General features: G+C 34.3%; 1 protein-coding gene across 7 annotated transcripts in view; it reads right to left on the bottom strand.

Annotated features, from left to right (window-relative positions):
- The window catches only part of SUPT3H (SPT3 homolog, SAGA and STAGA complex component), a 682,254-nt gene that overhangs the window by 123,642 nt on the left and 530,788 nt on the right, over window positions 1–27,824 (bottom strand). For all 7 annotated transcript variants that reach the window (XM_074237078.1, XM_074237076.1, XM_074237080.1 and 4 more), the window contains one exon: window positions 2,046–2,121. In XM_074237078.1, coding sequence (XP_074093179.1) covers window positions 2,046–2,121 — 76 coding nt within the window. The remainder of the gene's footprint in view (window positions 1–2,045; window positions 2,122–27,824) is intronic.

Below are 27,824 nucleotides of genomic sequence, written 5' to 3' on the forward strand. Positions count from 1 at the left end.
AGCATAACATCCAGTTTTAGACATTTAATAAATGAAATTTCATTTCTAAAAACTAGCATTAGAGTATTATACTTAAATTCTCTATTTTATTTTTAGAAATTATTTACTTATTCTTTAATTGAAAATGACAGGTAAAATTCAATTCATTCTAACAAATATTTATTAAACTTTTTAACTTATGGATTTCTAATATGTACTGCTAGACGAATTTCTCCAGTGAATTAAACTCCAAATGTGATCTTAAAAATATGGTTCAATAGTATTCAATGGTATTTTATAAATTTGAGATTCATAATTTTATCAATGCTTGATTGTAATTTTAGGTTTAAAAATGGCAGTATCCAAAACTTCTCATTTGCTAAAATTGACATAATCTGAAGTGTCACTGACTCAGTGTTTCACAGATGTAGGATGCCTAAATATAACTCAAACTGGAAAGTGTATTAAATTAGAAGAAAAGAAATGCTTGCTCCCAAAACATGTTTTTCCTACATTTTGCTGACATTTACATAGAATACTACTGGTGATGTGTCATTTATTTGCACTTTATTATCCATAAATGAAGCACTCATTGCTCCAAATAAAATACATCATTATTGTCAACTACATAATCACTTCTCATTTAAAGACATCATTGTTTATAATCCTTCAGTGTTGGGTCATGTGCTATTTTGTCATGTTTTTAAAGGGACCTTTCATCACATGCTCTCTCTGCCCTTTAACCCAGAGTCTTAGTCATCAGTGAACTGTTGCAGTACTGATGTTTTGCTACATGATCTAGCCCATTAATTTAGAATATTTTTGTCACGCGCCACAAGTTCTTCTAGTAAGTTGGTGTTCAGTGATGGGAAAGCCCTAATTCTTCCTCTGTGTTATTAGCATTCCCATGACATGGACCAACCAATTTGGCTAATACTGAATAAGACCCACAGTAGGAGGTTACTTGATGAAATTGGAAAGATGCTTAGCAATGTCTGTGGGCACAAGAAACAAAGGGGAAAGCTTAATAGTGTATTAGCTAATTTTAGATGCTTTCAAAGGCACTGACTATGCTCTGATGGCACAGCATGAATCAACAGCAAGTATGGCAACACTGGAATAAAATAAAATATGGTGATGTAAAAAAAGTATAAAGATCAATAAAGATGGGAACATGTCGAAAAATCAATTGTTTTATGATCTTAAAGCAATATGCTGCTTTACAAGGACATTAACTTTTTTCTTTCTTCTTTTGTTCATTCCTTCCTTCCTTTTCTTTCATTCACTCCATTTATTCATTCATCATTAACATTCATTATCATTATTATCTTTATTATTATCATTAACTTATAAGAGACCAACTGTGTGTACAGTGCTGTGGTAGGCCCTGAGATTAGCTAAGATATATTCCTGTACCTTAATAGAGTTTAGACCTGAAAAGGAAAAAGAAAGCATAAAATACAGATGACTATAATCTTTAACTATAAAACTATATAACCTCCAACTCTAACTCAGAAAACAAATATATTTGTGGTTTGAGAGAAATGAATGAGATGTTGACTTTCTTTAAGGAGCTTTTAAACAACCTAGAGAATTTAGTTGAAGATAATATGACTTGATGCAGTATGTATATATCTATAAGCTTATTAAAAGGAAAACAGAGCTAGAGGGAAGCAAGGTAGGCAGCTGCCTAAAATGTGAGAGAAGTGTTATAAGAAACACTTTTAAATATTACTTTTTGCAAATGCAATTATTTTTATTGTTAAAAAATTCTGCTTTCCAGGATCTATATTTACTTTGAATTTGTATATTATCAAGATAATTCAAAGTCTCTGAAAGACAATAATATTCTAGGGATACAATTTTCAAATATGGTGGATAAGATTTTCAAATGTTGTCAAGGATGAGCAAATAATTTGCTGGTGCTCTGAATTCCTGGATGTCTAAGGAGTATAATCCATGTAATATGCTAATAAATATGTTAGCAAATATTAATGTATGATTGCCCATCTATTACCAACCACAGGATTAGATATTTATTGGACATTATTAGACACAATACTTACAAAAGCTTAACTGTCGACTTTCACAAAATTCTGCATATTGAGCTGCATCCATCATTCGAGTCTGTCTTTCTGCTCTCTAAAAAAGAAGTCATAAAATTATTAAAAGGTTATAGTAGCAATATTTTATGAAGGTAATAGATTATACAAAATTCCATTGAAGTTGAGTCATCTATATTTCAATTTACAGTTAAAATTGCAAATTTAAAAGCTCTTTCAAAGGAAAACAGATTCTTATTTTCCCAAAGGAGGTCTTTTGACTTGGTTGTTCATCTAATTCTAATTAGTAGAACTCAGTAACTACCATGATAAAAAAAACAGTAGATATGGTATATCTCACTCCCTGTTTTTTAAGAATGTTGAATGAAATAGTAAGATCTATTTTTTAGACTCTGAAGTCGATATTGTTAGTTGAAAACAGTTTATATTTACTGCTACTAAGGGAGAAGAGCAAAGTAAAGAATGTCTCTATTTAAATTCTCAATTCATTCTACCTGTGTTAGTCTGTTTTAAGAAGTAGGAGATAACTATGGGGTAGGATAGGTGGTGTGAAATACAATGGAGTAAATATGCAGCTATTTAGTGACTAGTGATGTCCATTGGTTCTGATGCTATAATTTTCCAATTTTAAAATGGAAGCCAGCCCACGGCATCCATATATTTTTCCTCCTTTAGAACTCAGAGCCAGAGCTAACAAATCCACATTTTTAAATCAGGAAGAAAACAAAGAAAAAGGTAAACACTATGCAGTTCCTTTCATCAGAGTCCAGGTATGATTCACAGCCTGGTACAGTTTCATTTGTGGGGTTTTTTTGGATGCCATTTAGCAGATGTTTGCTGCTTCACTGTCCCACAAGAGGTAGCATAATTATAATTCACTCATAGTATGGTGGGAAAAAAGATGACCACTTCTGCTTCCATGGTAAGAAAGGCATTCTGAAATGAGACATGCCGCTGTTATTTGGTCTGACTTATCAGCCAATGAAAAGAAAACACTTCCTGAGATTATAGTTTTCTTTGCTTTGGAAAGGTATTGGACACATTCTCTTCATCACTGTCCTTGGAGCCTATTAAGTACCATCACCACAGCTTCTCCCATGGATTTCTTTAAATTTCTAATTGGATATATTTTTCATTGTTTTTTTAACTTTGAAAATCATCTTAATTCTACTGATTGTGTCTGGAAAAGGGATAAATAATAGTATACCACCTGAAGCTCAATTTTATATGCTAATCAGTCAGAAAATGCTAATGACCTGTGGTTGCTTCTGTGACTACCATTTTTTCTGGGCACCCATTTTATTTCAACCATGTATACATCTCAACATTTCAATAATACCAATTAACAGTTATTTAGTGTCTACAATATGAAGAGTACAAGTACTAAAGCTTAGATTAAGAGAGGATTCATGCTTTCAAGGGGAAGGCAGTCTAGCTCCTTTCTACATACTCCCAATCACACTCTTTATTCCTCTAACCTATTCTCTCCCACCCAACTGATATCCATATTCCTTCAGCTATTTAAACAAATTCATTTAAATGTATTTCCATATTTCTCTTGATATGTAAATTTTTGTACACACATTTTTCTCTTTAATATGTCCCTATCTCAATTTAGGAAGGTAAAACTTGTATATTGGATTGCTGCAATAATGCTTTCAATCTAAGTTTTCATATAATTTTGGGGGGGCGGGGTTTGCAAGACAAATGGGGTTAAGTGGCTTGCCCAAGGCCACACAGCTAGGTAATTACTAAGTGTCTGAGGTCACATTTGAACCCAGGTACTCTTGACTCCAGAGCCAGTACTCTATCCACTGCACCACCTAGCTGCCCCTCACATGATGTTTTTGAAGGAGTCATTATAGTAGAGGCAACTGTGACACAGTAGACAAAGTAAAAAAAGATGTGGATTTGAATACCACCTCAGACAGATCCAAAGATATTTGACACAGCTGATCACTTAATTTTTCTTAAACTGTTTCTCATCTGTGAAACAGAGACATTACTACCAATAGTACCTATTTCTCAGGATTGTTGTGAGGTTCCAAAAGAAGCAATAATTGTACACTGCTTTGAAAAGATTATTTAACATTCCCAAACTCTTCTTAGGAAAAAAAATGTTAGGCATAATTTTCCAGAGACAGAGCAGATGTTCTGATTTATCTATAATTCAAAATATATTTGGTGTCTCCAACTTTCATTTCTTCATACTACAGAGAACATCATTGTAGGTAGGGTCAAGTGAAATGAGAATTAGAACACAGTGGAGAATACTCTGAGCATGAAATCTGGAAGACTTGAGTTCAAATTTGACCTCAGACACTTAACAAGCTAGGTGACCCTGGGCATTTCACTTAACCTCTACTGCCTCAGATTCCTCAACTCTAAAATGGGTATAATAATGGCACCTACCTCAAAGGTTGTAGAGAGGGTCAAATGAAATAATATTTGTAAAATACTTAGCACAGTGCCTGATTATGTTCTAAGTGTGCCAGGAAGACTTCAAGTCAAAGTCTTTACTCTTATCATCATTCCAATAGTAAGGAAGGCTGCCTCATATTTTTTATAACATTTTTTATAATTTTTATAGCTTTTTTATCTCAGCCCAAATTCCACGTTTTTTCTTCTTTCTTATTGAAGCAATCATCCCAACCTACAATTCATAAAAAATGGTAAAATAAAACAAAATAAAAATCTCAAGAAAGTAGTAAATATTAATGTAGTTTGTTAACTATACTCAGATCTGGTTCCTCCACATCAGCTGTGACAACTACTAGCACGTCAAAATCATTTTAACTGAGGTACTAGAATAGACAGTTACTTTCATCTATTCATTTGAAAGACATTCATTAAATACCTCCTACTATTCCACATTATCACAAAACCTGAATAAAAAAATGATAAAGGAGATAAGTAGGTTTGTCTTAAGACAAATCATGAAGATTAATTAGTCTGATAAATAATCTTGCTGAATTATCAAGATTGATCATTTTAATCGTAACTTTTCATAGTCCACCCTGTATTCCTTCATTCATATGGTTATATTTCATATATTTCATAAGCACATTCATTCATATGCTTATATTTTCACAGAAACTTTGGGACATTGATTCTGAATAATGATTTTTGACTCAAATTTTAATTTAAAATAAAAATATATTTAGTGTAATGGATTTCCAGGGCTACATGCTTCATATTTATTGGATATGTTGAAAAGTGTTCTAGTTAAGAGTTTTCAGAGAGTTATAGAAGAAATACATTTATATTGGTTCTTATTCTTTATGTTTTCATGTAACTTGTGTCAAGAAATCCAAAAAATTATAAAGACTGATTTCAACATAAAAAGAAAACAATTCAGTATTAGAATATTATGTTGAGGCTGCCTATTTCAATTTTAGCTTATGAAAATGCAAGCACCTCATGTTTCATTGGTTAGATAAACTCCCAGAAAGAAGGAAGGACAACCTTTGACTAGAATCAAGGAGTTGCTTGAGTCGGAATAAGAATAAATATAAATAAAATCCCAGTTTACCTGCGTAGAGGGTATCTCTGGAGTGCTTGCTGATTTCTACTACAAAGTTGCAGGGTCTAAGAGGCTATAGAGGAATTATAAACCAAAATTCAAGGAGTGATGGAGAGTTAATCATATGCATGACTTAAATTGTTGAGGTATTTTTATTGTAGTTACTCAAGGTTGCTACCATACTGTTCTAAGGTTTTTCTAGATCACAAGAGAGACCCATATGTTGCTCAGACTCAGAATCACAGAATCTTAAGAACTGGAAGGAGTCTCAGAAGTCGTACAGTCTGACCTGTACCTGAACACAAATGTCATTTATAACACACTCAACACGTGGTTATTTAGTCATTGCTTCAAGATCCTCAGTAAGGGAGAGTCTATTATTTTCTGAGCCAGCATATTATATTTTTGGACAACCTTCTAGTTTTCCTGGACTGTTTCATTTGTGTCATTGTATTCCCAGGATCTGGCACAGTATTTTTTGTTTGTATTTCTAGAGACTGGCATATAGTAGACAATAAATGTTTGTTGATTAACTTTTATCCATTGCAACTCTGCCTTTGAACCAAGAAAAACAAATGCAATCCCTCTTCTTTATGATAGTCTTTCAGTATTTGAAGGTAATTATCATGTCCTGACAAAGTCATTATCAACAAACAATGCCAGTTAATCCTAAACTGATTTTTCCACATCCAAGAGAAAATGATTAGGTGGAAATAATTCTGTGGACTTGTTTTGGAATAATGGACAGTGGATATTTTTTATTAACATGATAAAATTCAGTATAAGTATTTTTTGGTTTGCTTTACATTATTACAATAATCTTGTGAGAGTAAACATAAACCCCCTCCCCCCCCCAAAGATGAAAAAACCTTAAGAATAGTGAAAGAGAAAATAAATGTACTTCAATTTGCATTCAGACTCAATGACTGTCTCCGGGATGAATTGCCTTCTTTATCATGAGTCCACTAAAGAAGTTGCTTCAATATTTTCCCCACAGTTGCTTTTACTAGCTGTATTTCCCTCTACTCTATTTCTCCCCACTCTCATTTATTCTATTCTCTCTTCCATCCTGTCCCTGTCCAAAAGTGTGTTGTATCTGAGTACCCTCTTCCGCAACCTTCCCTCTCTTCTATTACTTATAACCCCCTTCCCTCCCCCCATTCCACCTTATCCCATCCCTTTTCTCCCATTTTTCTCTAAGGTAAGCTAGATTTCTAAACCCTATTAAGTGTGTATGTTATTTCTTCTCTGAGCCATTTCTGATGAGAATGCTCACTTGTTCCCCCCTTGCCTTCCCCCATTCCACTCCACTGAAAAAAGCTTTTTCTTGACTCTTATGTGAAAAATCTTAGCTCCTTTTTCTCCTTTCTCTTCCTCCCAGTACTTTCCTTTATCACCCATTGACTCCATCTTTTTACTATGTAATACCATCATATTCCATTCCTTTCTGTGCCTTGCTATATATGCTCCTTCTAACAGTTCTTATAAATGAGAAAGTTTATATGTGTTATCAGTATTTTCTTCCCAGGAAGGGATATGCAAGAATACAAACAGTTCAACATCATTAAGCTCCTCATAGTTAGTCCTTCTCGTCCACCCTCTCTATGATTCACCTGAGTCCTATACTTAGAGATCAAACTTTCTGTTCAGTTCTAGTTGTTTCAATAGGAAAGTTTGGAAGTTTCAATGAAAGTCCATCTTTTCCCCTGAAAGAACATGTTTAGTTTTGTTGGGTAGTTGATTGATATTCATATTCATACTGATATTCTGGAATATCATATTCTAAGCCCTACCAAGCCCTTAATGTAGCTGCTACCAGATCCTGTGTAATTCTGACTATAGAGCCACCGTAGTTGAATTGTTTGTTTCTGGCAGGTTTTAGTATTTTCTCTTTGACTTGGGAGTTTTGGAATTTGGCTATAATATTCCTGCAAGTTTTTCTTTTGGGATCTCTTTCAGGAGGTGATTGGTGAATTCTCTTAATTTCTATTTTACCCTCTGCTTCTAGGATCTCAGGGCAATTTTTCTGTATTACTTCTTGAAAAATGAAGTCTAGGCTCTTTTCATGGTCATGACTTTCGGGTAGTCCAATAATTTTTAAATTATCTCTCCTAGATCTGCTTTTGAGGTCAATTGTTTTTCCAATGAGATATCTCACATTTTCTTCTAATTTGGGGTTTTTTTTGAATATTTTTATTTCTTTCTGACTTCTTACAAAGTCATCAACTTCCTTTAGTTCCATTCTGCATTTGAAGGAGTTATTTTCTGCAGAGAGCTTTTCCGCTGTCTAATTTTGCATTTTTAAGGAATTCTTCTCATTTGCCTTTTGTGTTGCTTTTTCCATTTGGCTAAACTGGTTTTTAACATATTAAGAATTTTTTTGTATTTCTTTCACTAAGCTACTGATTTGGTTTTCATGTTTTAATCTGCATCGCTCTCATTTCTCCTCCCAATTTTTCCTATAACTCCCTTAATTGCTTTTCAAAGTCTTTTTTTGAGCTTATCCATAGCCTGAGTCTATTTTCTATTTCTCTTGGAGGTTTTGCGTATAGAAGCTTCAATTTTGTCATCTTCTGAATCTTCCATGGGACCAAAGTAATTTTCTATGGTCAGATTCTTCTTTTTCTTTTGTTTGCTCATTTTCTCAGTCTATGAATGATTTACAGCACTTCCAAGGCTTTTGGGAATTTTGGGGACAACCCACAGGGACTTTAATTCTTCCAAGGTCTTATGAGAGGCTCTGACTTTCTTGCCTGCATTCAGGCCCTCCCCTTCTGTCCTGGAGCTGTGAGGATAGTCCCTGCACAGCTATGGTGGTATGGGAGCAACCTGATCTGAGTGTGGGTAAACAGTAGAGTCCAGCCCCAGGGAGAGCTGAGAGGCCTCTGTAGTCTCCCCCCACCCCGACCCCTTTACTGTCTGTGGGCTGTGCTCTGGAGGTGCAGGCTGACTTCCTGGATTCTTGCTGCAGATTCTCACCACAGGGCTGCTCTGAGGCCAGCGCTGGCTCCGCACTCACTCTGGTGTGGCAGAGTTAGTTCTGTCACCACCCCTTCAAGTTGCTCCCAGTAATCCTAGGGCCAGGAGGTCTGGAAACCACCCTCTCTTCCATGTACCCAGTTGCTCCCAGGGATCTAGGTACTTAGAGGGCTGCAAGAAAAGCTTTTTCCAACCTCTGGTCCCAATGAAACAGACCTTTCCCACAGAACTTCTAAGGTGTCTTGGACTGAGAAATTTATCACTCAGTCTTTCTGTAGGTTCTGGTCCTCTCAATTTTGGCTAGAGTCAAAATTTGATGACGTTTGGAGTTTTTTTTGGGGGGGGAATGAGTTTTTGGCTATTTCTGCCTTCCTTCATGCTGCCTTCTTGGTTCCACCCCTCAGTATAGGCATTTAGGAAATTTAGTCTTAATCATAAAAATGGACTAGGATTTATATTTATATATATATGTATATTTTATATATATTTATATTATATATATACATATATTTTTTACTACTTTCAAACTTGTAAGGAAAAGCAAGCAGCACAGCATACATAATAAGGAACTTGGAGTTAGGAATATCTGGCTTAAAAAATCTTACTTCAGATACTTGCGAGCTATGCCTTTTTGAACAAGTCACTTAACCTCCCTTTGCTCAGTTTTCTCATTTGCCAAATGAAGAGACTGGGTTCAGTCTTCTAAGGACCTTTCTAGCTTTAAATTGATGACTCTATAAGGCCATTTTGAATCAATTTAGTGTCTTTATTATTAATTATGCTCTCTTACACAACCTTATTCTGAATTGTATATTTTTTCTCAAAATCTTAGAAGCTAGATTCATCAAGTGCATACTTTGACAGTGCTTATAGGGAATGTTATAAATATTAAATGATAAAAACACTTTTTTTTTATCCTTCAGAAAAAAAGAGACTATTCTTGTTGCTATTGTAATTAATCACTTTTGGGTTATGTAAGGCAGTATGCAGTGGAAAGAAGGTTAGATTTGAACTCAGAAAAACCTAATTTGAATCCTGTTCTGCCATTTGCTTTCTGTATGACCATTAATTCTCAGCTGTAAATAGAGAGGACTAGATTGGATGACCTCTAGCTCTCTCTCTAATTCTATGATCCTATGTTCTTTTATTAAATCTGTTATTTCCTCTCATTTGTGGCTATACTGGTTCCAATCAACAACAGTGCTTTCAGGCTATCAAAAAAAGGCATAACTATAAAAAAAAGGAATTGCTAAAAGAATGAATTTCACTAATGATCAATGTATTAATATAGAAAGCTCCATATAATGCCCACAATAGGTTTTTGGTTGTTTTTTGTTTTGTTTTGTCATAACAAAGAAATGTTCCTGACATTTTCAAAAAATATCACAATATTCTGAAATCTATCTGGTTTGAATTAAAAATCAAATTATTAGTCTCTCTTATCTCTCTACCCAAAAGTTACAGGTTCCCTTGACTATTGTAAAACAAGCTAAGGTATACAATTTCCATGTTTATATCAAATTCATTTTATGGGCCCTTTCCATTTGGACATGGGGACTCATATCCCAAGAGATGAAGTAGCAACTATAATTTGCTTTTGCTTTAAATTCAAATTAGCTTTGACCCCAAGTGATTCAACTTTGGGATGCTTATTTTAGGAAAAAAAATATTTTCAGCTCTGACCCCTTCCAACAGCTATTCTCACAGATGAGGCTGACTTACTTAGGAAGCATGCAGTTCCATTTAAATAATCTGCATGCTTTCACTGGAGCATGCTTTAGGGTTACAGAAGATATGTGTTGGCATATCTTCTGTAGATTTCTGAAAACATATGACATTTATCTTTCCTCAGCAATGAAGAATCATGAAAGTATGGTTTTCAAACAAAGATGAAGGCTTATCTGTTATCCTTTACTATCCAAGATAAAATAAAAATCTTATTCTGATCTCCCTTAAATGATATTACCTTTGAAACACGAAGTCCTTTTTCTTAGGAAAAGGCAGAATGCCAATAGTTAAACTTTATCAACTGTTTAATGTTAGAGGGAAATGAATTCAGCTATTTTAGAGCATCTGAAAGCCAAATGCTAGCAAATGAACTCAGAATTTAGCAATAATGTTTAGTGTTAAAATTTTCAATCTCTCCAGTCACTTGTAAATCTATTATGGCCCATCAATAGACATCTACCCATTTGTAGACAAGGACACCAACTGGAAATGCTCACAGAGAAAAGAGAATGGAAAGGACCCCAAAGAGCATCTAGCTCACCATCTGTAATTTTACACTGAGAATCTGAACCACTAGTTCCAATGTCAGCTTAGACTCAGAAGTCAGACTTTTAAGTTCTTTCTGCTATAGTGCTATAAGTATCCTGTCCAAAATTTCACTCAATAATAGAGTATGCCCACTTGCCCTTTTGCAAAGATGGTTGTCAAAGTGTAGTTAAGCTCTTTCAAAATGTCTCTTAGGTTGGTCCCTTTCTCTCCATTCTACTAACACTGTCTCATACCTTGAACCATTTTCAACAGCTTCTTAAATAATCTTTCAAATGGTCATCCAGTCTGTCCTGTCTATTCACTGAATCATGGATATTAGAGCTAGAAGTTCCATTAAAGCTTACCTAACATAAACTCTATATTTGGACAGATAAGGAACCAAACTCCTAGAGACCAAATGACTTGGCTAACATCCTATAGCTGAGCAAAGACTAAGACTCAGGCATTTGACCTCAGAATCTCATGTTCTCCAGCCTATCAAACTTTTGCCATTTCACTTCTCTGCTTAAGTATCTATAATGGCAGGAATTCAAATCCAAGTGTCTGTATCTGGCTTTCAAGATTCTCATTGAATCTGACTCCATCAAAGCCATGCTACTCAACAAGCTTCCTTTTGCTCTGAGTAGCTTCTCTGCTCTCCATGCCTACCATCTTCATGCTGACCTGTCCCCCAAGAATGTTCTACTCGTGTTTCCATAGTGCTTTGAGATTTATCAAATACTTTCTTTGCATAAACTTGTGAGGTACATGGTACATGTCTTCCAATAGAAAAGGATGGACATTTCTTGAATGCAAGGCTCTTATCTAGTCCTTTCTTCAAAATCTGCACCCTCTCCACTCTCCTAAACCCTAGGAGCATTAGGAACATAATAAATTAAATGATACTATTCTCTAACACTTAAATTCCTTAAGATGGACAAAACACTTTGCTTCTATAATCCCGTTCAGTCCTCACTCTAAGGACTGAGACCATTAAATTAAATGAAACCTTCCATTCTGTGAAGGGAATTGTTGATATCATTCTTTTTAAAGATGAAGAAATTGAATCTATATATAATATAATATAATATAATATAATATAATATAATATAATATAATATAATATAATACAATATAATACACACACACACACACACACACACACACACACACATATATATATAAAACCCTCTTGATCATGATTACAAAGGTCATGTCAGAGGATAGAAACACTTTCCATAACATTCTGTATTGCTCAGTGAATGAAAGGATGAATGAAGAGAAGCTTTTCTCCACACTTAGCCTCCCAGTTCAAGCAAAAATTCAATGTACTTTCTTTATTGTGAGCAGTTTAGGTTGTAGTAAAGTGAACAATTAATTCTCAATAGCCAAGAAAAATGCCTACATTTTGATCAAATGTTAATTCTATGTATACAGTGAAACATAAAGTATAGAAGAAAGGAGACAGAGGAAATGATTTAGGACTTCTGTTCCCTTTAAATAAGAATGAAATAAAGAACTTAAAATGTCATATAAATAACTACATGTCTGCTGTGTGAAGAAGAGTCTAGGTAATTCAAGGAGTCTCATGAACAGGTTGACTTGTAGAGTGACAAACTGAAAAAAAAACATAGACATTCTTTAAAGACAATCTGCTAAATGACAGAAGGGATTGTGACTGGCATCTTGGGAGGGAGTACTCTTATTCTTTTCTCAATCACAAATTGACTGACAAGAACAATGTTAACAATTACTGCTTTCAGGACTTGTTTGCATTTTCTTCTTTAAAAAATGTGATTCAGTTACTTAGTAAGTAATTATGACACCAACATACATTTGATAGGGTTGAACTTGCAGCTAAAAAGTTTGGCAGAATATTGAATATAGCATTAAGATACATACTGATACTTTCTAATAGATGGCTACTGACCATAAAATACACCAGGATATCTAGGCAGTTTGAAAAAAGTAGAATATAACCAAGAGAACTGTTAAAGCCTCAGTTATATTTTCACAATTAGAAAAGGATGTATGTGAGAGTCACATGGAAGGAAGCACAATAATTTCTAAGGAACAAATACTTCAGAAATTCTAAATTTCAGAATTACTCTTCTTGTTAGACTTCCAAATGAGGCTGAATGCATTCTAAAATATCTAAAGAAATCCAATCATTGTACAGTGTCTATTTTTCAATCTGAAGAAAAAAAATTAATCTTGTTAATTATTTGTCACAAGCAGTGTGTTTTCAATAGACCAAACATTGTTATTAACTTTTATGATCAAGTTACTAAAATATGTGATGGTACATTCAAATAAAGCCACCTAGAGAAACAGTTATATTGGAGAGAACAAAAAATTTCATAGTCTATGTATACTTGAACTAAATAAATCAATGGCTGGCATATTTTTATTATTGTTTTATCAGGAGGCTGTTATAACACTATCTGAGTTTTTCCCTTCAATGGAAAAATGCTTTCATATCTCATTACTTGAATTTATTACATGAAGAACACAATTACATTGTGCAACACAACATGGTGGGGATACATTTTAAATTCTTGAAAATCACTTTTTCAGTGATATGCTAATACCACATATGCTAACACTGTTTGGTTGAAAATCTACATATTTAAAATTGTTAATAATTTTGACCAATATTTACCAAAAATTACAAATGTGTTTTTTTGATATTCAACTTAGCAAATAAATATAAAAAGGTTATGTGGGTTTATGACTAGACTAGTGAATTTAAAGAAATGCTAAGATGACTGATCTCCTTTTACGTTCCTGATGGAGATGTTGTAACCCTTTCCTGTGGTTTTTCTTTGGCTATACATCAAACACATCACATACCAGGTTAATACATGTAAGACCTTTGAGCCTCCTGAGTCACATTCTTAAAAGCTCTTAAAGGTTCACACAATTTTTAGATCAGATGAACATACATAACTTTTGAATCTAGGAAAATGTCCATGGATACAGTAAAATATTTTGGTAATTTAGGGTAAAACTCTGGGACATTACATGTAAATATGGATATATAATATGGTTGCACAATTCATTTCATTTGAGCTTTCTTGAACCTCAAAAATAGAACTGCAGGCTTTCTTTTTTTTGTACTTCATTAAAATGTTATATCTCAGAACAAATATTCAAATAGTTCAAAGTAAACACTTTCTAAAATTTGGCTACAATTAGTAAATTTCTTGTTTAAGTGAGTGTTTAGAACATTTAAAATACAATAACAAAAAAGATGAGTCTTATTGGTAAGTTAAGTCTTTCATTTTTTTCTTCATGAAAAAAGATTTTAAAAAACTGCATTGGAAATGAGATAACTATAAAACTGGAGAAAGTCCTCTTTGGGATTTCCTTTGGTTGTTATTCTCTGATTTCAGTTTTTGACAATGAGGCTAAAGCGTCAGTCAATTCCCCCTAAAAACATACATATTGCCTCTTGAAATACTTGGCTAGATTTTCACATATTTTTCAAGGACTTATAGCAACATATAAATCTAACTGGTTATTGTCACAAATGTCTTATGAACTTTTAGGGGGGAAAAGTGAGTTTTTTGAAGAATCCATATGTCTTGTTTTTCTTTTTAAAATAGATCTGAGCCTAGGTTAAGATAATATTGCAAGTACTTCATTTTGTGTGGCTTCATTTCCCTGAGTCAATAAACAGGACCCTCACTTTTCTTGTCTGTCTGTGTCACCCTTCTCCTATTTCTAACTTCAGATGAAAAAAAATGTTTTGGCTAGCTAGAACCTTACCTCTTATTGAGAGAGAGAGAGAGAGAGAGAGAGAGAGAGAGAGAGAGAGAGAGAGAGAGAATGTGTGTGTGTGTGTGTGTGTGTGTATGAACATGTTATCAAAGTAGCTATATAATAAATGACAAGAAGATCAATGAGAATAACCAATTGAGTCTATTCTATCTTTAAAATAAAATATTATAAACTCTATTTTCAAACACTTTTTTGTTTGTAAAATGTTTTTTACAGCTGTCTACATATATGCTAAACACCATTAACAAAGAATAATTGTTACTGTTCCCTTAGGAATTGGCCAGAAATCAAGTCAAAATGTTGCTGCATCACACAGTGAGTGTGACTTTGAAAACTGTCTCATACTAAATCTGAATCACACATGCTTAAAAAAGGGGGGGACTCAAAATAGGACTGAATAATGGAGAGGCATCATAACATTCATCAGTGATATGAGATCATCAGCCTAGTGAAAATTTCAAGTGAATACATTGGGATAAAAATAGACTTTTTTACAACTGGTTGCCACCTGAATCAAGATTAAAAAGAAAACAAAATATAACTGAATTGTTTGTCCCCTAAAGGGAATGTTCTTAATCATCTGGAAGTTGACATTTCTTTTATCATAATTGTGCTGAGTTGTTTTCATGAGTCAGAAGTGAGGACATTTATCAACAGAATCCTGCCACACAGGCTGAATCTTGAGATTAGACAAGAAAAAAGGAACAAAATGAGTTTCTGATCATGCCAAGACTTAGTCATGAAAGAAAACCAGACAGAAGACAGTAAGATGGACTTAACCAAAGTAGGACTATTCATGAGACTAGAATATCCATTGAATGACCTCCCCCAACACCACATTTCCATTTAAACAAAAGTTGATGATAGCCATTTGTGATATGATTGACTCAGATTTCTTAGAGGTCCTGTGACAGACAAAGAGTACTAGATCAGAAGGCAGAAGATCTGGACTCTTCCCACCCCCACCCCCAACAAAGCATTACTGGCCACATAGTAGATATAACATTGAACAAGTTGATTGTCCACTTTGAATCTCAGGTTTCCCAGTCTGTAGAATGAAGGGATTGCCCCAAATGATTTATTCAATTTATTGACTAAGTTGACTAAGGTCCCTTCTAAAGATTTAAGAGACTATACTGTGTCAATTATTTTCAAGAAGAAAAACTGCTAGTTACTCATATATAAAAATAGTAATTCACTACCTTTTCATTCCTAATATAAAATAAAATATTATGCCACTTTATTTTAAATTTTATTTACTTAAGGCAATGAGATTAAATGGCTTGCTCAAGGTCACATAGCTAGGCAATTATTAAGTGTCTGAGGCTGGATTTGAACTCAGGTCCTCTTGATTCCAGGGTTGGTGTTCTATCTACTGACCCACCTAGCTGCTCCTATTATTCTACTTTAAAGAAGTGATCCTATGGTTACAAAACAGATAAATTTATAGGAGATAGGGCTAGAGGTGAACAAGTTCTTTTGCAGAATGAATGAATGAACAGATGAAATATTTTTAAGTATTTACTGCTTATATAAGTATAGTACTTGAGATATAAAGAGAAAAGTTAGACAATCATTGTTGACAAGGAGCTCTTAGTGTAATGGAAGAGACAACTATAGTTTTGGCTCTAAAAGAGATGGAAAGACCAGGTGATTCTTAGGGTGCTTTGGCAAGGAAGGAAAAAATGCATTTTTAATGTCATTTCCATGGAACTTCCCTCTATGCCTGCGGGGGGGGGCACACCCTCCCTATTTATTTCCAATGTTAAATCCTTGGACAGTGCCAATTACTTTGGTCCAGAAAACTTTTTTCTTAGTCTTCATAAGTAACATGAACTTCCTAAAAAAGACTTGCAGCTAATATGTTGCTTAAGTCCAGTCTAGCCATACCAAAGGCATTGTAATAGTGACTTTCTCTTTGCCTTCAAGAAAAGACACATTTCAAATTCCTCCTGGGACAGCAAATATTAAACATGTAATTATGATACTGTTTAACCAAACAACTTCTTTTCGGACATTTGATAATACATCCCAAACTCTAAGATGTCAATAAACAAAGTTTATTCAGCATTCTATAATGAGTAAATATTTTATAATCTGATTTAGAAGTAAATGATGATGAATAAATTCTAATTTTCAAGTCAGAGGATGGAGAGTAGATGTCCCATAGAAGGTCTGAGGAGGGCTTGTTGAATTTCTGGAAGAGAAAAGATAAGGGAGGCAGTCAGGGAACCCTATGCTTTGATGTGTAGGACTTCATAAGGAAGTCAGCACAGAGCTTTAAAGAGGGGTTCAAGGGGAGGAGCAGCAGCAGAGAAGGGTATTTGGAGGGGATGGGGATGGAGACAGAAAGCCTGCTGAGGAATGGCAAAAGATCAGGGTGGCAATAGAGAGAAAGTAGATATAAGAGATATCAAGTTGAAAGAAAGAGAAAGGTTTAAATAGCTAATTTAGTATGTTCCATTAAGAATGGAAATGAGAGCACTGACCATTCTCATGGGTTAATGAACATAAGGAAAGGATCCTAGCAAAAAGATCAGCAGTTTTATTTATACCATATTCAAACTCAGTTGACCATGGGTCAACCAGTTCACATAATTTTTAAGTGCTTCATGGCTTTTAATCCAGAGAATAAACCCAGGGGTAGGCAATCCTATAAGGATGACACTTATAAATTATTACAAGCAGATGTTTGTTGCTTCAGTAAAATTTGATGCAAAGGGAGAAGATTAAGGAACCAGTGACACCAGTCCTTGGTGACTGATACTGTCAGATGATAGCATTTTATTATTCAAAACATCTTCCAAATTTGAGACACGAACAGTTAAAACTTTTTGAAGGAAGAATGTTATTTCTTAGACCTTCCCCACTCCCAAAGTCCTTCACATCAAAACTCCAAGTTTGCTGAACCCTTAAACTTACTTAGTACATATTTCATCTTATACTTAATTGCCTATTTTATTTATAATCTTGCAATTTTCTATAATGAAAGCTAACATTTATATTGTATTTTGCATTAGGTCATTTAGTTCTCACCAAACACATGAGGAACCTGAGTCTCATAGGAATTAAGATTCAAATACAGATCTTATTAATTATATGTCCAGAGAAAAAGGTTCCATATGTGCAAAAATATTTATTGTAGCTCTTTTTGTAGTGTCAAAGAACTGAAAGCTAAGGGGGTGCCCATCATTGGGGATTGGCTGAATAATTAAGATACATTAATATAATGGGATACAATTGTGCGGTAAACGGTGATGAAAGAGAGTGTTTCAGAGAGATCTGGGAAGATTTATTTGAATGAACTGAGGCAGAGTAAAGTGAACAATTTATTTAGTAACATCAACACTCTGCCAAAAAAAATAGATTAATAAGCCTTAAGTCCTTTAATCAATATGATTATCAACAATGATTACAGGAGGCTGGTGATAAAGAATCTTATCCATCTCTTAATGGAGACATAACTGCCTACTGTGTAGAATGGGCCACATTTTTACACATGGGCAATATGAAAATTTGTTTTATTTGACTATACTTATTTGGTAGAAGCCCCCCCCCCCCCCGGCCTCGGGATGGAGTGAATGGAATTGGGGGGGGATGCTTCACAATTAAAAATACACATTCACTATATAAAGCAAAATACAAGTATTAAAAATTAAATTAAATGAGACTGATCCTATTACCTGTGCTATGTTCTTGTGACAGGGAAAAATAATCTAGATAATAATTAGCATGGTATTATGTATGATGCCTTAAAATAGTAAGATCTTAAATGCACTTTAAAATATTCTAAAACATAAAAGAACACAAAATCATATGATCAACATAGAGTGTATGAGTGCTCTAAAATTTTGATATTGCAAGTTTCTATGAACAACAGTTTTCAAATTTTTAGAGCAAAAGATAGAAAACAATGAGTACTTGTCCTAAGGCTGTGACTATTCTTTCAGTCATAACTCCATGACCAAAATACCAGAATACAAGGATCAGAAGTAGCTGGTTCACTAGTTCAGGGAAAGAGGAAAGAAGAAAATAAAAGAAGAACCTAGAAATTTTTATTCAGTGATGACTCATTTAAGTGCTTGGTTGCAAAACCCTGGGTTAGATACTTGGGTTGATATAAAATCCTGAGAAGAAATGGTCCCTCTGCTCAAAGAGTTTTGGTAGTTAGATGGCTTAAAGGATAGAGTACTAAGTTTGGAATCAGGAAGACCTGAGTTCAAATCCAGCCTCTTACTTACTTACAAGCTACTTACAGTGACCCAGGGCAAGTCACTTAACCTCTGTTTACCATAATCCACTGGAGAAGAAATGGTCAACTATTCCCTATGAGATCTCACAAAGTTCTTTGATTAGTTGTTTAAAGCAGTTAATATGCACATTTACTTATTTACATTGATGTAATTCTACTTCACTGGGTTTTAATGTCTTGAGGGCAGAGATTTGTCTAATTTGAATTGCATAGCTCCCTGGGCCTAGGACAGTGTTATTAGATATATATATATATATATATATATATATATATATATATATATATATATATATATATGATAACTGCAATTAAATTAAAATGTTTATCTTTTAATTTTTGTATTAGAAATTATTGCATGAATTAAAACAACTCAACACATGCATAAGGTTGGATAAGAGAATTAAGAATTATATTCCAGAAGATAAACTTTCAGTCAAAGAAAAGTAGGATAAAGAAATAAATCAGATCAAATAAAATTAAATGAGTAAATTCTTCTCATTTACCAATATGCTTACAAAAATAACATTAAATTTGAGCCTTACTATACTAAAAATTCATAAGTACTTTGTAACATTTTCTTTCTAGAAAGCAAAGGGATTTTTTTACATGTAAATATAAATGGTTAAAATATATTCAATTGTGATGTTTATAACAAAGATTTCCAGGAGACAGAGCCAAGATGGCTGTGTGAAGCCAGCATTTCCCAGAAACTCCAAAAATTGTTAAATTATAAGTCTAGCCAAAATTTAGAGGGGTAGAACCCACAGAAAGACTGAGTGATACAATTTCCCAGGTCAAGATAACTTAGAAGTTCCAAAGGAAAGGTGTGTTTCACTGGGACTGGGGGTTGGAAAAATGCCTGGCAGCAGCCCAGCCCAGCCCAGCCCAGGGATCACCAGGAATGGCTTGAAGGGGCAGTGAGAAAACTCTGCTGCACCAGAGTGAATATAGAGTAAGGAGCCACACTGGCCACAGAACAGCCCTGTGGTGAGAACCTGCAGTGGTAATTGGGGAAACTAGACTGTACCTCCCACAAATGGTAAGGGGATCAGGGGAGATTGCAGAAATCTCTCTGCTCTCCCTGGGGCAGGACTCTGCTGTTTGCCCACACTCAGATCCAGGGTGTAGTTTGGGCTTCCATACCACCACAGCCTAGCAGGGACACTCCTTACAACTCCAGGGCAGAGGGGAGTACCTGTGGTCATCTACATATCAAAGCACAGGTAAGAGAGCATAAGACCTTGAAGGAATAAAGTTTCCAGGGGGTGTCCCCAAAAAACCACCAAAGCCTTGGAAGTGCAGTAAATTAGTCTTAGGCTGAGGAAATGACCAAACAACAGAAAAAGAAGAATCTGACCACAGAAAAGTACTTTGGTCCCATGGAAGAACAAAATACATACTCAGATGATGACAAAATCGAAGCTTCTGTATACAGAACCTCCAAGAGGTTCAGGCTATGGATGAGCTCAAAAAAGACTTTGAAAAGCAATTAAGGAAGGTAGAGGAAAAATTGGGAGGAGAAATGAGAGCGATGCAGATAAATCAGAAAACCAAATCAGCAGCTTGGTGAAAGAAGTACAAAAAAATACTGAAGAAAATAATATGTTAAAAACCAGTTTAAGCCAAATGGAAAAAGCAAAACAAAAAGTAAACGAGGAGAAGAATGCCTTAAAAAACAGAATTGGCCAGCTGGAAAAGGAGATAAAAAGGTCTCTGAAGAAAATAAATAACTCCTTTAAATGTAGAATGTAACTAAAGAAAGCTGGTGGCTTTGCAAGAAATCAGAAAGAAATAGAACTATTTTAAAAAATCCCCCAAATTAGAAGAAAATGTGAAATATCTCACTGGAAAAACAACTGACCTCAAAAACAGATCAGTAGAAATAATTTAAAAATTATTGAACTACCTGAAATTCATGCCCAGAAAAAGAACCTAGACTTCATTTTTCAAGAAACAATACAGCAAAATTACCCTGAGATCCTAAAAGCAGAGGGTAAAATAGAAATTGAGGGAATTCACTAATCACCTCCTGAAAGAGATCCTAAAAGAAAAACTTCCAGGCATATTAAAGCCAAATTCCAAAAATCCCAAGTCAAAAAGAAAATACTAAAAGCTGCCAGAAACAAACAATTCAACTACACAGGATCATTAAGGGCTTGTAGAGCTTGGAATATGATATTCCATAAGGCAGAAGATCTTGGTTTATAACCAAGAATCAACTACCAACAAAACTGAACATCGTCTTTCAGGGGAAAAGATGGACTTTCAGTGAAACAGGGCACTTCCAAACTTTCCTATTGAAACAACCAGAGCTGAACAGAAAGTTAGATCTCCAAGTACAGGACTCAGGTGAATCATAGAGAGGGTGGACAAGAAAGACTAACTATGAGGAACTTAGTGATACTGAACTGTTTGTATTCCCGCATATCCCTTCCTGGGAAGAAGATACTGATAACTCATATAAACATTCTCATTTATAAGAGCTGTTAGAAGGAGCATATATAGCAAGGCACAGAAAGGAGCTGAAAATGATGGTATTACATAGTAAAAAGATGGAGTCAATGGGTGATAAAATACTGGGAGGAAGAGAAAGGAGAGGAAGAAGGAGCTAAGGTTTTTCATATAAAAGTTAAGAAAAATCTTTTTCAATGGAGTGGAATGGGGGGAAGGCCAGGGGGAATGAGTGAGCCTTCATTCTCATCAGAAATGGCTCAGAGAAGAAATAACATACACACTTGATAGGGTATAGAAATCTATCCTTAGAGAAAAATGAGAAGAAAGGGAAAGGATAAGGGGAAATGGGGGAAGGGAAGTGGAGGGAATAGGTGATAGAAGAGAGGAAAGATTGTGGGAGAGGGTGCTCAGATACAACACCCCTTTGGACAGGGACAGGATGAAAGGAGAGAGACAGAGAATAGAATAAATGATAGTGGGGAGGAATAGAGTGAAGGGAAATACAGCTAGTAATAGCAACTGTGGAAAAAATATTGAAACAACTTCTCTGGTGTACTTACGATAAAGAAGGCAATTCAGCTCAGAGACAGAGTCATTGGAATTTGAACATGGACTGAAGTACACTTTTTTTCTCTCTCACTATTCTTGAAGGTTTTCTTGAGGTTTCTCATCTTCTTGAGGAGAAGGGAGGTTTATGTTTACTCATAACAAAATTATTGTAATTGTAATAATATAAATTAAATAACAAAGATTTCCAATTCTTATTTCCTCACATTTCAAGAAGGATGAGGTGGGTATCTTTAAATCAACTAAATTGACTCCTTAATAGAGTTGGGGTAATATAAAAGAATCACTAAATCTCATCTTGACCTTGGTTTCAAGCACCTTCTAACAGAGTTTAATTAGAAACCAAAGAAAGTTATTCAATCAAGGATTAAGCATTCTGAAGACTCTCAGAACATGATTAATGGAGAAAAAACATGTAAATATGTAATCTATAAATAAAACATTTAACAAATAAGTAGAAGAAATCAAATGGAGAGATATGAGACACTAGGGAAGAAGAATCTCTTGCTTGGGGTTAAAGAAAGCTCCTGAGCTGGGTCTTGAAGTAAGAGAAGGATTTCAACAGGGAGAGAGGTGGAGTGAACCACTGCAACAGGAACATACCCTGTCCAGTAGGTCAACAGTTCTCAAACTTTCTGAATTCAGAAAGTTTACATCCCTAAAAATTACTGAGGGCTCTTTTATACCCTTAAAAATTAATGAGGAAACACAAATGCTTTAGTTTATATAAGTTATATCTATTATTTATGTAAGTTATAACTATTATATCTATTGAACCTGTTATAAAGTAAAAGATTTAAAACATTTTATATTTAAAATAACAATAAACCCATCAGATATTAACATAAGCAACATTTTTATGAAAAACAAAAGTTTACCAGGAGAATGGCATTGTTTTATATATTTTTCAAATGTCTTCACAATCTGGCTTAATAGGAGAAAGATTCTCCATTTTGTTTCTACATTCTGCTGTGTTATGTTGTTATGGTTGAAATATATGTAAAAAAGCTGGTTTCATAAAAATATATAGTTGGAAAAGGGGGAGGAGTATTTTAAATAGAAAAACCATGTCCTAGTATCATTATGAAAATAGTTTTGCCCTCATGGAATCCTTAAAAGGGGACTATGGGGTTCTCAGACCACTGAGATTTGCTAACATATAACAACACTCAGAGGTAGGAGATAAGAAAAAAATAATGAAGAAGGCCAAGATAGGTTAATTTGACAAACTGTATAATAATGGGGTTAGTGTAAAACAATATATAAAGGGAACTTGTAGACTCCTTGTGGAAGATTTTTAACATCATGATGAAGAATTTGTATTGTCTTATAGGCAATGGGTAGTCACTAAAGGAAGGTCTTTAGGATGAATGCCTGAATTATATCACCGAACTTACTAAAATGAAGATTGCTTGAATGTATATACATCCTTACAAGCGAACTTACTTTAAACTAGTCCTAATGCACAGTAGTTTTGAGCCTGAGAAGTGAGATAACCAAATTTTCTGTGTTTAAGCTAGTAAGGAGGAAAAATAGGAGTAGGAAAAAGAAATAGGTGCAACAGGTTATCCTTTCTATATAAGGAAAAAGTGAAAAGAGGAATACCAATTAGTGTGACACTGTGTTTTCCTCTCTCCTCCCCAAGGTCTTTAAATGTCTCACATTTTTCACTGAAGCATGGAGACCTAAGACAGGAGAATGGGAGTAAGGGAAAGGAATCATGCCTAATATAGAACCTGAAAACCTAGAAACCTCATTTCAATGCCATATAACCTTTGCCTAGACCCACAATCATTCTATCACCATCTGTGATCCCATTCTATAGTCTAGAATGTTATTTGTGATGATTAAAGATAAAGTAATATGATTCTGGTTTTTTTCCCCCTAAAATGAAGAACCAAATAAAATGCAGGAGAATTTAGTCAGAAAGATAAAAAGGGGGGGAAAAAGTTGCATTTTGTGCCATTAATAAGAATTCATATGAGAAGTTCTGTCAGATGAGGACCTGAGAAAGGTGAAGCCCTAGTTTCCTGACATTGGCTTGCAAAACAAGGGTTAACTATTTATAATTTCCTCTGGATGAGAAGAAATTAATGCAATAGTAAAGGAACAGTAAGACCACTTCTTACTTACATAGAGCAAGAAATAGTAAGAATAAGCAAGAAATAGTCATACTGCTGTTAAGGATTAATTCAGAGTGGCTAGGTAGTGCGGTGGATAGAGTACCGGCCCTGGAGTCAGGAGTACCTGGGTTCAAATCTGGTCTCAGACACTTAATAATTACCTAGTTGTGTGGCCTTGGGCAAGCCACTTAACCCCATTTGCCTTGCAAAAAAACAAAACAAACAAAAAACTAAAAAAAAAAAACTAAAAAAACTAAAAAACTAAAAAAAAGATTTGTTGTTTAAAAAACAACTAAATGATTTGTTCATTAATGTTTTTGAATAATTGAATAACATTTATTAAGTACTGTGTTAAAATATTTTGTCCTTTATTTTTGAAGAAGATCACAACACCAGGCATGTGAATTGGATTTGAGTCGGGGGGGGGGGGGGGGGGGGGGGGTGTGGGGAGTTGTACTAAGCCACCAGTCTCACTTTCTCCTCCAGAGCCATCTGGGTCCAGTGGCCAGAAATGAATCAGGGCAACTGGAGATGGTCTTGGATGTGAGGCAGTTGGGGTTAAATGACTTGCCCAAGATCACACAGTCAATAGCTCTATGTCTTAGGGAAAAATATTAACTTGAGATAGTCATTCAATCAACCAATACTAATAAAATGCCTATTGTCTGACTTATGCTATGAGAAGGTAAAGTTAAACCACAATTCATTAGTCTTATGGATTTTATGGTTTAGTAGAAGATCCGATGATCAAAGACATCCTATTGTTTGCCTTCTGATTTCTTTCCCATAAAGACATCTAAGAAAATAAGAGTATTAAGTCTGGAGTCACGAAGATCTGAGTTCAAAATTGGCCTAAACCTCATACTAGCTCCCGAAATCTGAGTAAATCACTTAACCTTGGATTGCCTCAGTTTCCTCAACTATAACAGCACCTACCTCATAGTCTTATGTGGATCAAATGATACATGTAAAGTGATTACTATAGTGCCTGACACAGTAGCCATTATATAAACTTTATTTCTTACTCCTCCTCTTTCCCAGATATTCTGTAAGGTTCAACTTACTTGCCACTTCCTTCATGACCCAATCAGTAATGACCCTTTCCTTCTTCATGCAGGCCACTCATGGACTTCTCAAGTTTCTATAGTATTACGTTATTGCTATTATTATTTAATATCCTTTGTTCTTGAAGAGGACTGATGTTATGGGGGCAGTAAGCTCTTGATTTATATGTAAATTGAATGTAAGTGACTCAGAGCTGTGCAAAACCTTCAGTCTCTCCTGAGCCATTGCAGTTCAAGTGGCAAGATAAAAATATGTATGCCGACCTAAATTTTCTAATGTGCACAGCAAAGATCTCTGCAAATAGGTTTTTTAAAAACATTCTTTCAAAAAAGAGAGAGAAAACTGAATTGTCAATTCAATACAAAAGATTAAAGGAAACCTAGTTTTTACCCACCTTGGATAAAGAAGGTTTGGTGGGGCCAGACAGGAATCAAATCTTTGATGTAAGTATTACTGATAGCCTAATCTGTTAACTAGTAAAAACAAACAGACCTATTTTGTCCATTATTAAAAAGCAACAAAATTTGATTAGCTTGTGATACTTTTAATTATATAAATTATTTAATATTTGAATATTTTCTTAAGAAAATATTTTAAAATATTTGAAAAATGCTTTTGTTGAAAAAAATTTCAGCAAAAATATTTCATACAAATAAAGAGATCAACTGGATTTAATTATTTTTTCTCATTGTTCCTTATGTTCGTTATTTCAACTCAGTGTAATTTCTTTTTCTTTTACTTCCTTTTATTAGCAGCCTTTCAGTCAAATAACTTTCAAGGTAACTTTAGAACAACCATTGAAATTCCCCCAAGGAAACTGAGACAATTAAATGACAATAATAAATGATATTTTAAAATATATGCTTCTAGTAGAAAAAAGATGATTGTTGAGTTTTCCTGTCTAGCAACATAAGCCATTAATTAAATCAACTTCATAGATATTTCAAATATCATAAAACCTGAAATTTCAAATTTCAACCAGTTCAATCTCTCTCTCTCCCTTTTTAAATTTTTTTTTAAAGTTTTTTGCAAGGCAATGGGGTTAAGTGGCTTGCCCAAGGCCACACAGCTAGGTAATTATTAAGTGTCTGAGACTGGATTTGAACTCAGGTACTCCTGACTCCAGGTCTGGAACTCTATCAACTGCACTATCTAGCCACCCCAGTCCAATCTCTTTTATCCAAGGAGAAGTGAAATTTGTTTCCTAAATGGAGTACAAAATAGTTCCATGTGATCAAGGAGCTATTATAATATTGATTATATACATTTTAGATAACCTTATAATAAAAAGTTATAGTACATAGTCAGGGAATTTGGTTATAAAGTTATAGAATTCTAGAGTTGTAAAAGATCTCAGACATCCCTTCATTTTACAAACATACTTGAGATGTAAAGAGATAGTCTCACTTATCCCATACTTAGTAGAAAGTCATCATCTTTCATGTTTGGATTGAGAGGTATCAAAGGATTATAATATTTTATGTACATACATAATGTCTCTTGAACATAATTTAATTTTTGATGATTCAGAAAACATTTTGAGACCTTATCATTATTATGAATCTTAAGTATCATAGTATTACACAGCTATGCAGAGGAGGTCTTCAATAAAGAACTCACATAAATGGAAAATACCATCCACATCCAGAGAAGGAACTGTGGAGTTTAAATGAAGACCAAAGCTTATTATTTTCAATTTGTAAAAGTTTTCTTATTTATTTATGTCCCCACCCCCCCCATGTTTTCTTTTTCCATTTGGATCTGATTCTTCTCTCACAACACACTCAGTTTTGAGCCATGTTTAGCATGGCTATAAATGTAGAGCCTATATCAGATTGCTCTCTGTCAGGGGAGGGAGAAAGGAAGGAAGGGAGGGAGAAAAATGTAAAACTCAAAACCTTGCCAAAAAAATGATTGGTAGGGGTAGCTACATGGTGCAGTGGATAAAGCACCAGCCCAGGAGTCAGTTCAAATCTAACCTCAGACACTTAATAATTGCCTAGCTGTGTGACCTTGGGCAAGTTACTTAACTCCATTGCCTTAAATTAAAAAAAAAAAGATTGGAAAAACTACTGCTGCATGTAGTTGGAAAAACAAAATATTAGGAAAAAAAGAATTCATCCTATTGGAGAAAAATCACTTTGACTGTGATAAAACTTCAAATCCCTTGATCTGGTGTTATCACTATACCTGGCATATAATTTAAGGAGGGGAAGGTGTCAAAAGCAGTAGCAAAATTCTCATATATACCAAAAAATATATTTATATATAGCATAATATTTTATGATAGCCAAAAAAAGAGAGGGAGCATTATTTGGAGAATAATTGAATTGTGATATATAATATTATTGTGCCCTAAGAAATAATATGAGGAATTCATAGAATTAAAGAAAGATGTCTATTTCATGATGCAGAGCAAAGAATAAACCTAGAAATTTTATTTCTTTCTATAACTATCAATACACAATAATGTGAAGGAAAACAACATAAATATGAGAAATTAGATTACTGCAATGACCAATGTTGACTCCAGTGAACTGATAATAAAGTACATCTCCTTGATAGAGTTCTTAGTCTAAAAATGTGGAACAAGGCATATGATTTAAGACACAGTCACTGTGTTCATTTATTTTGATTAATTGTATTTCTTTCATCCCAAGAGGAAATATAGGGAAGAGATATCAATGTAAGAATAATCAAAACCACTTTGCTACTGTACATGTGAGTACAATAAGATCACAGATACTCTTCAGGAAATAAAGATGATACTATTGACTCAT

The sequence above is a fragment of the Macrotis lagotis genome, chromosome 5 (genome assembly GCF_037893015.1).
Source record: "Macrotis lagotis isolate mMagLag1 chromosome 5, bilby.v1.9.chrom.fasta, whole genome shotgun sequence".
Classification (NCBI taxonomy): domain Eukaryota; kingdom Metazoa; phylum Chordata; class Mammalia; order Peramelemorphia; family Peramelidae; genus Macrotis; species Macrotis lagotis.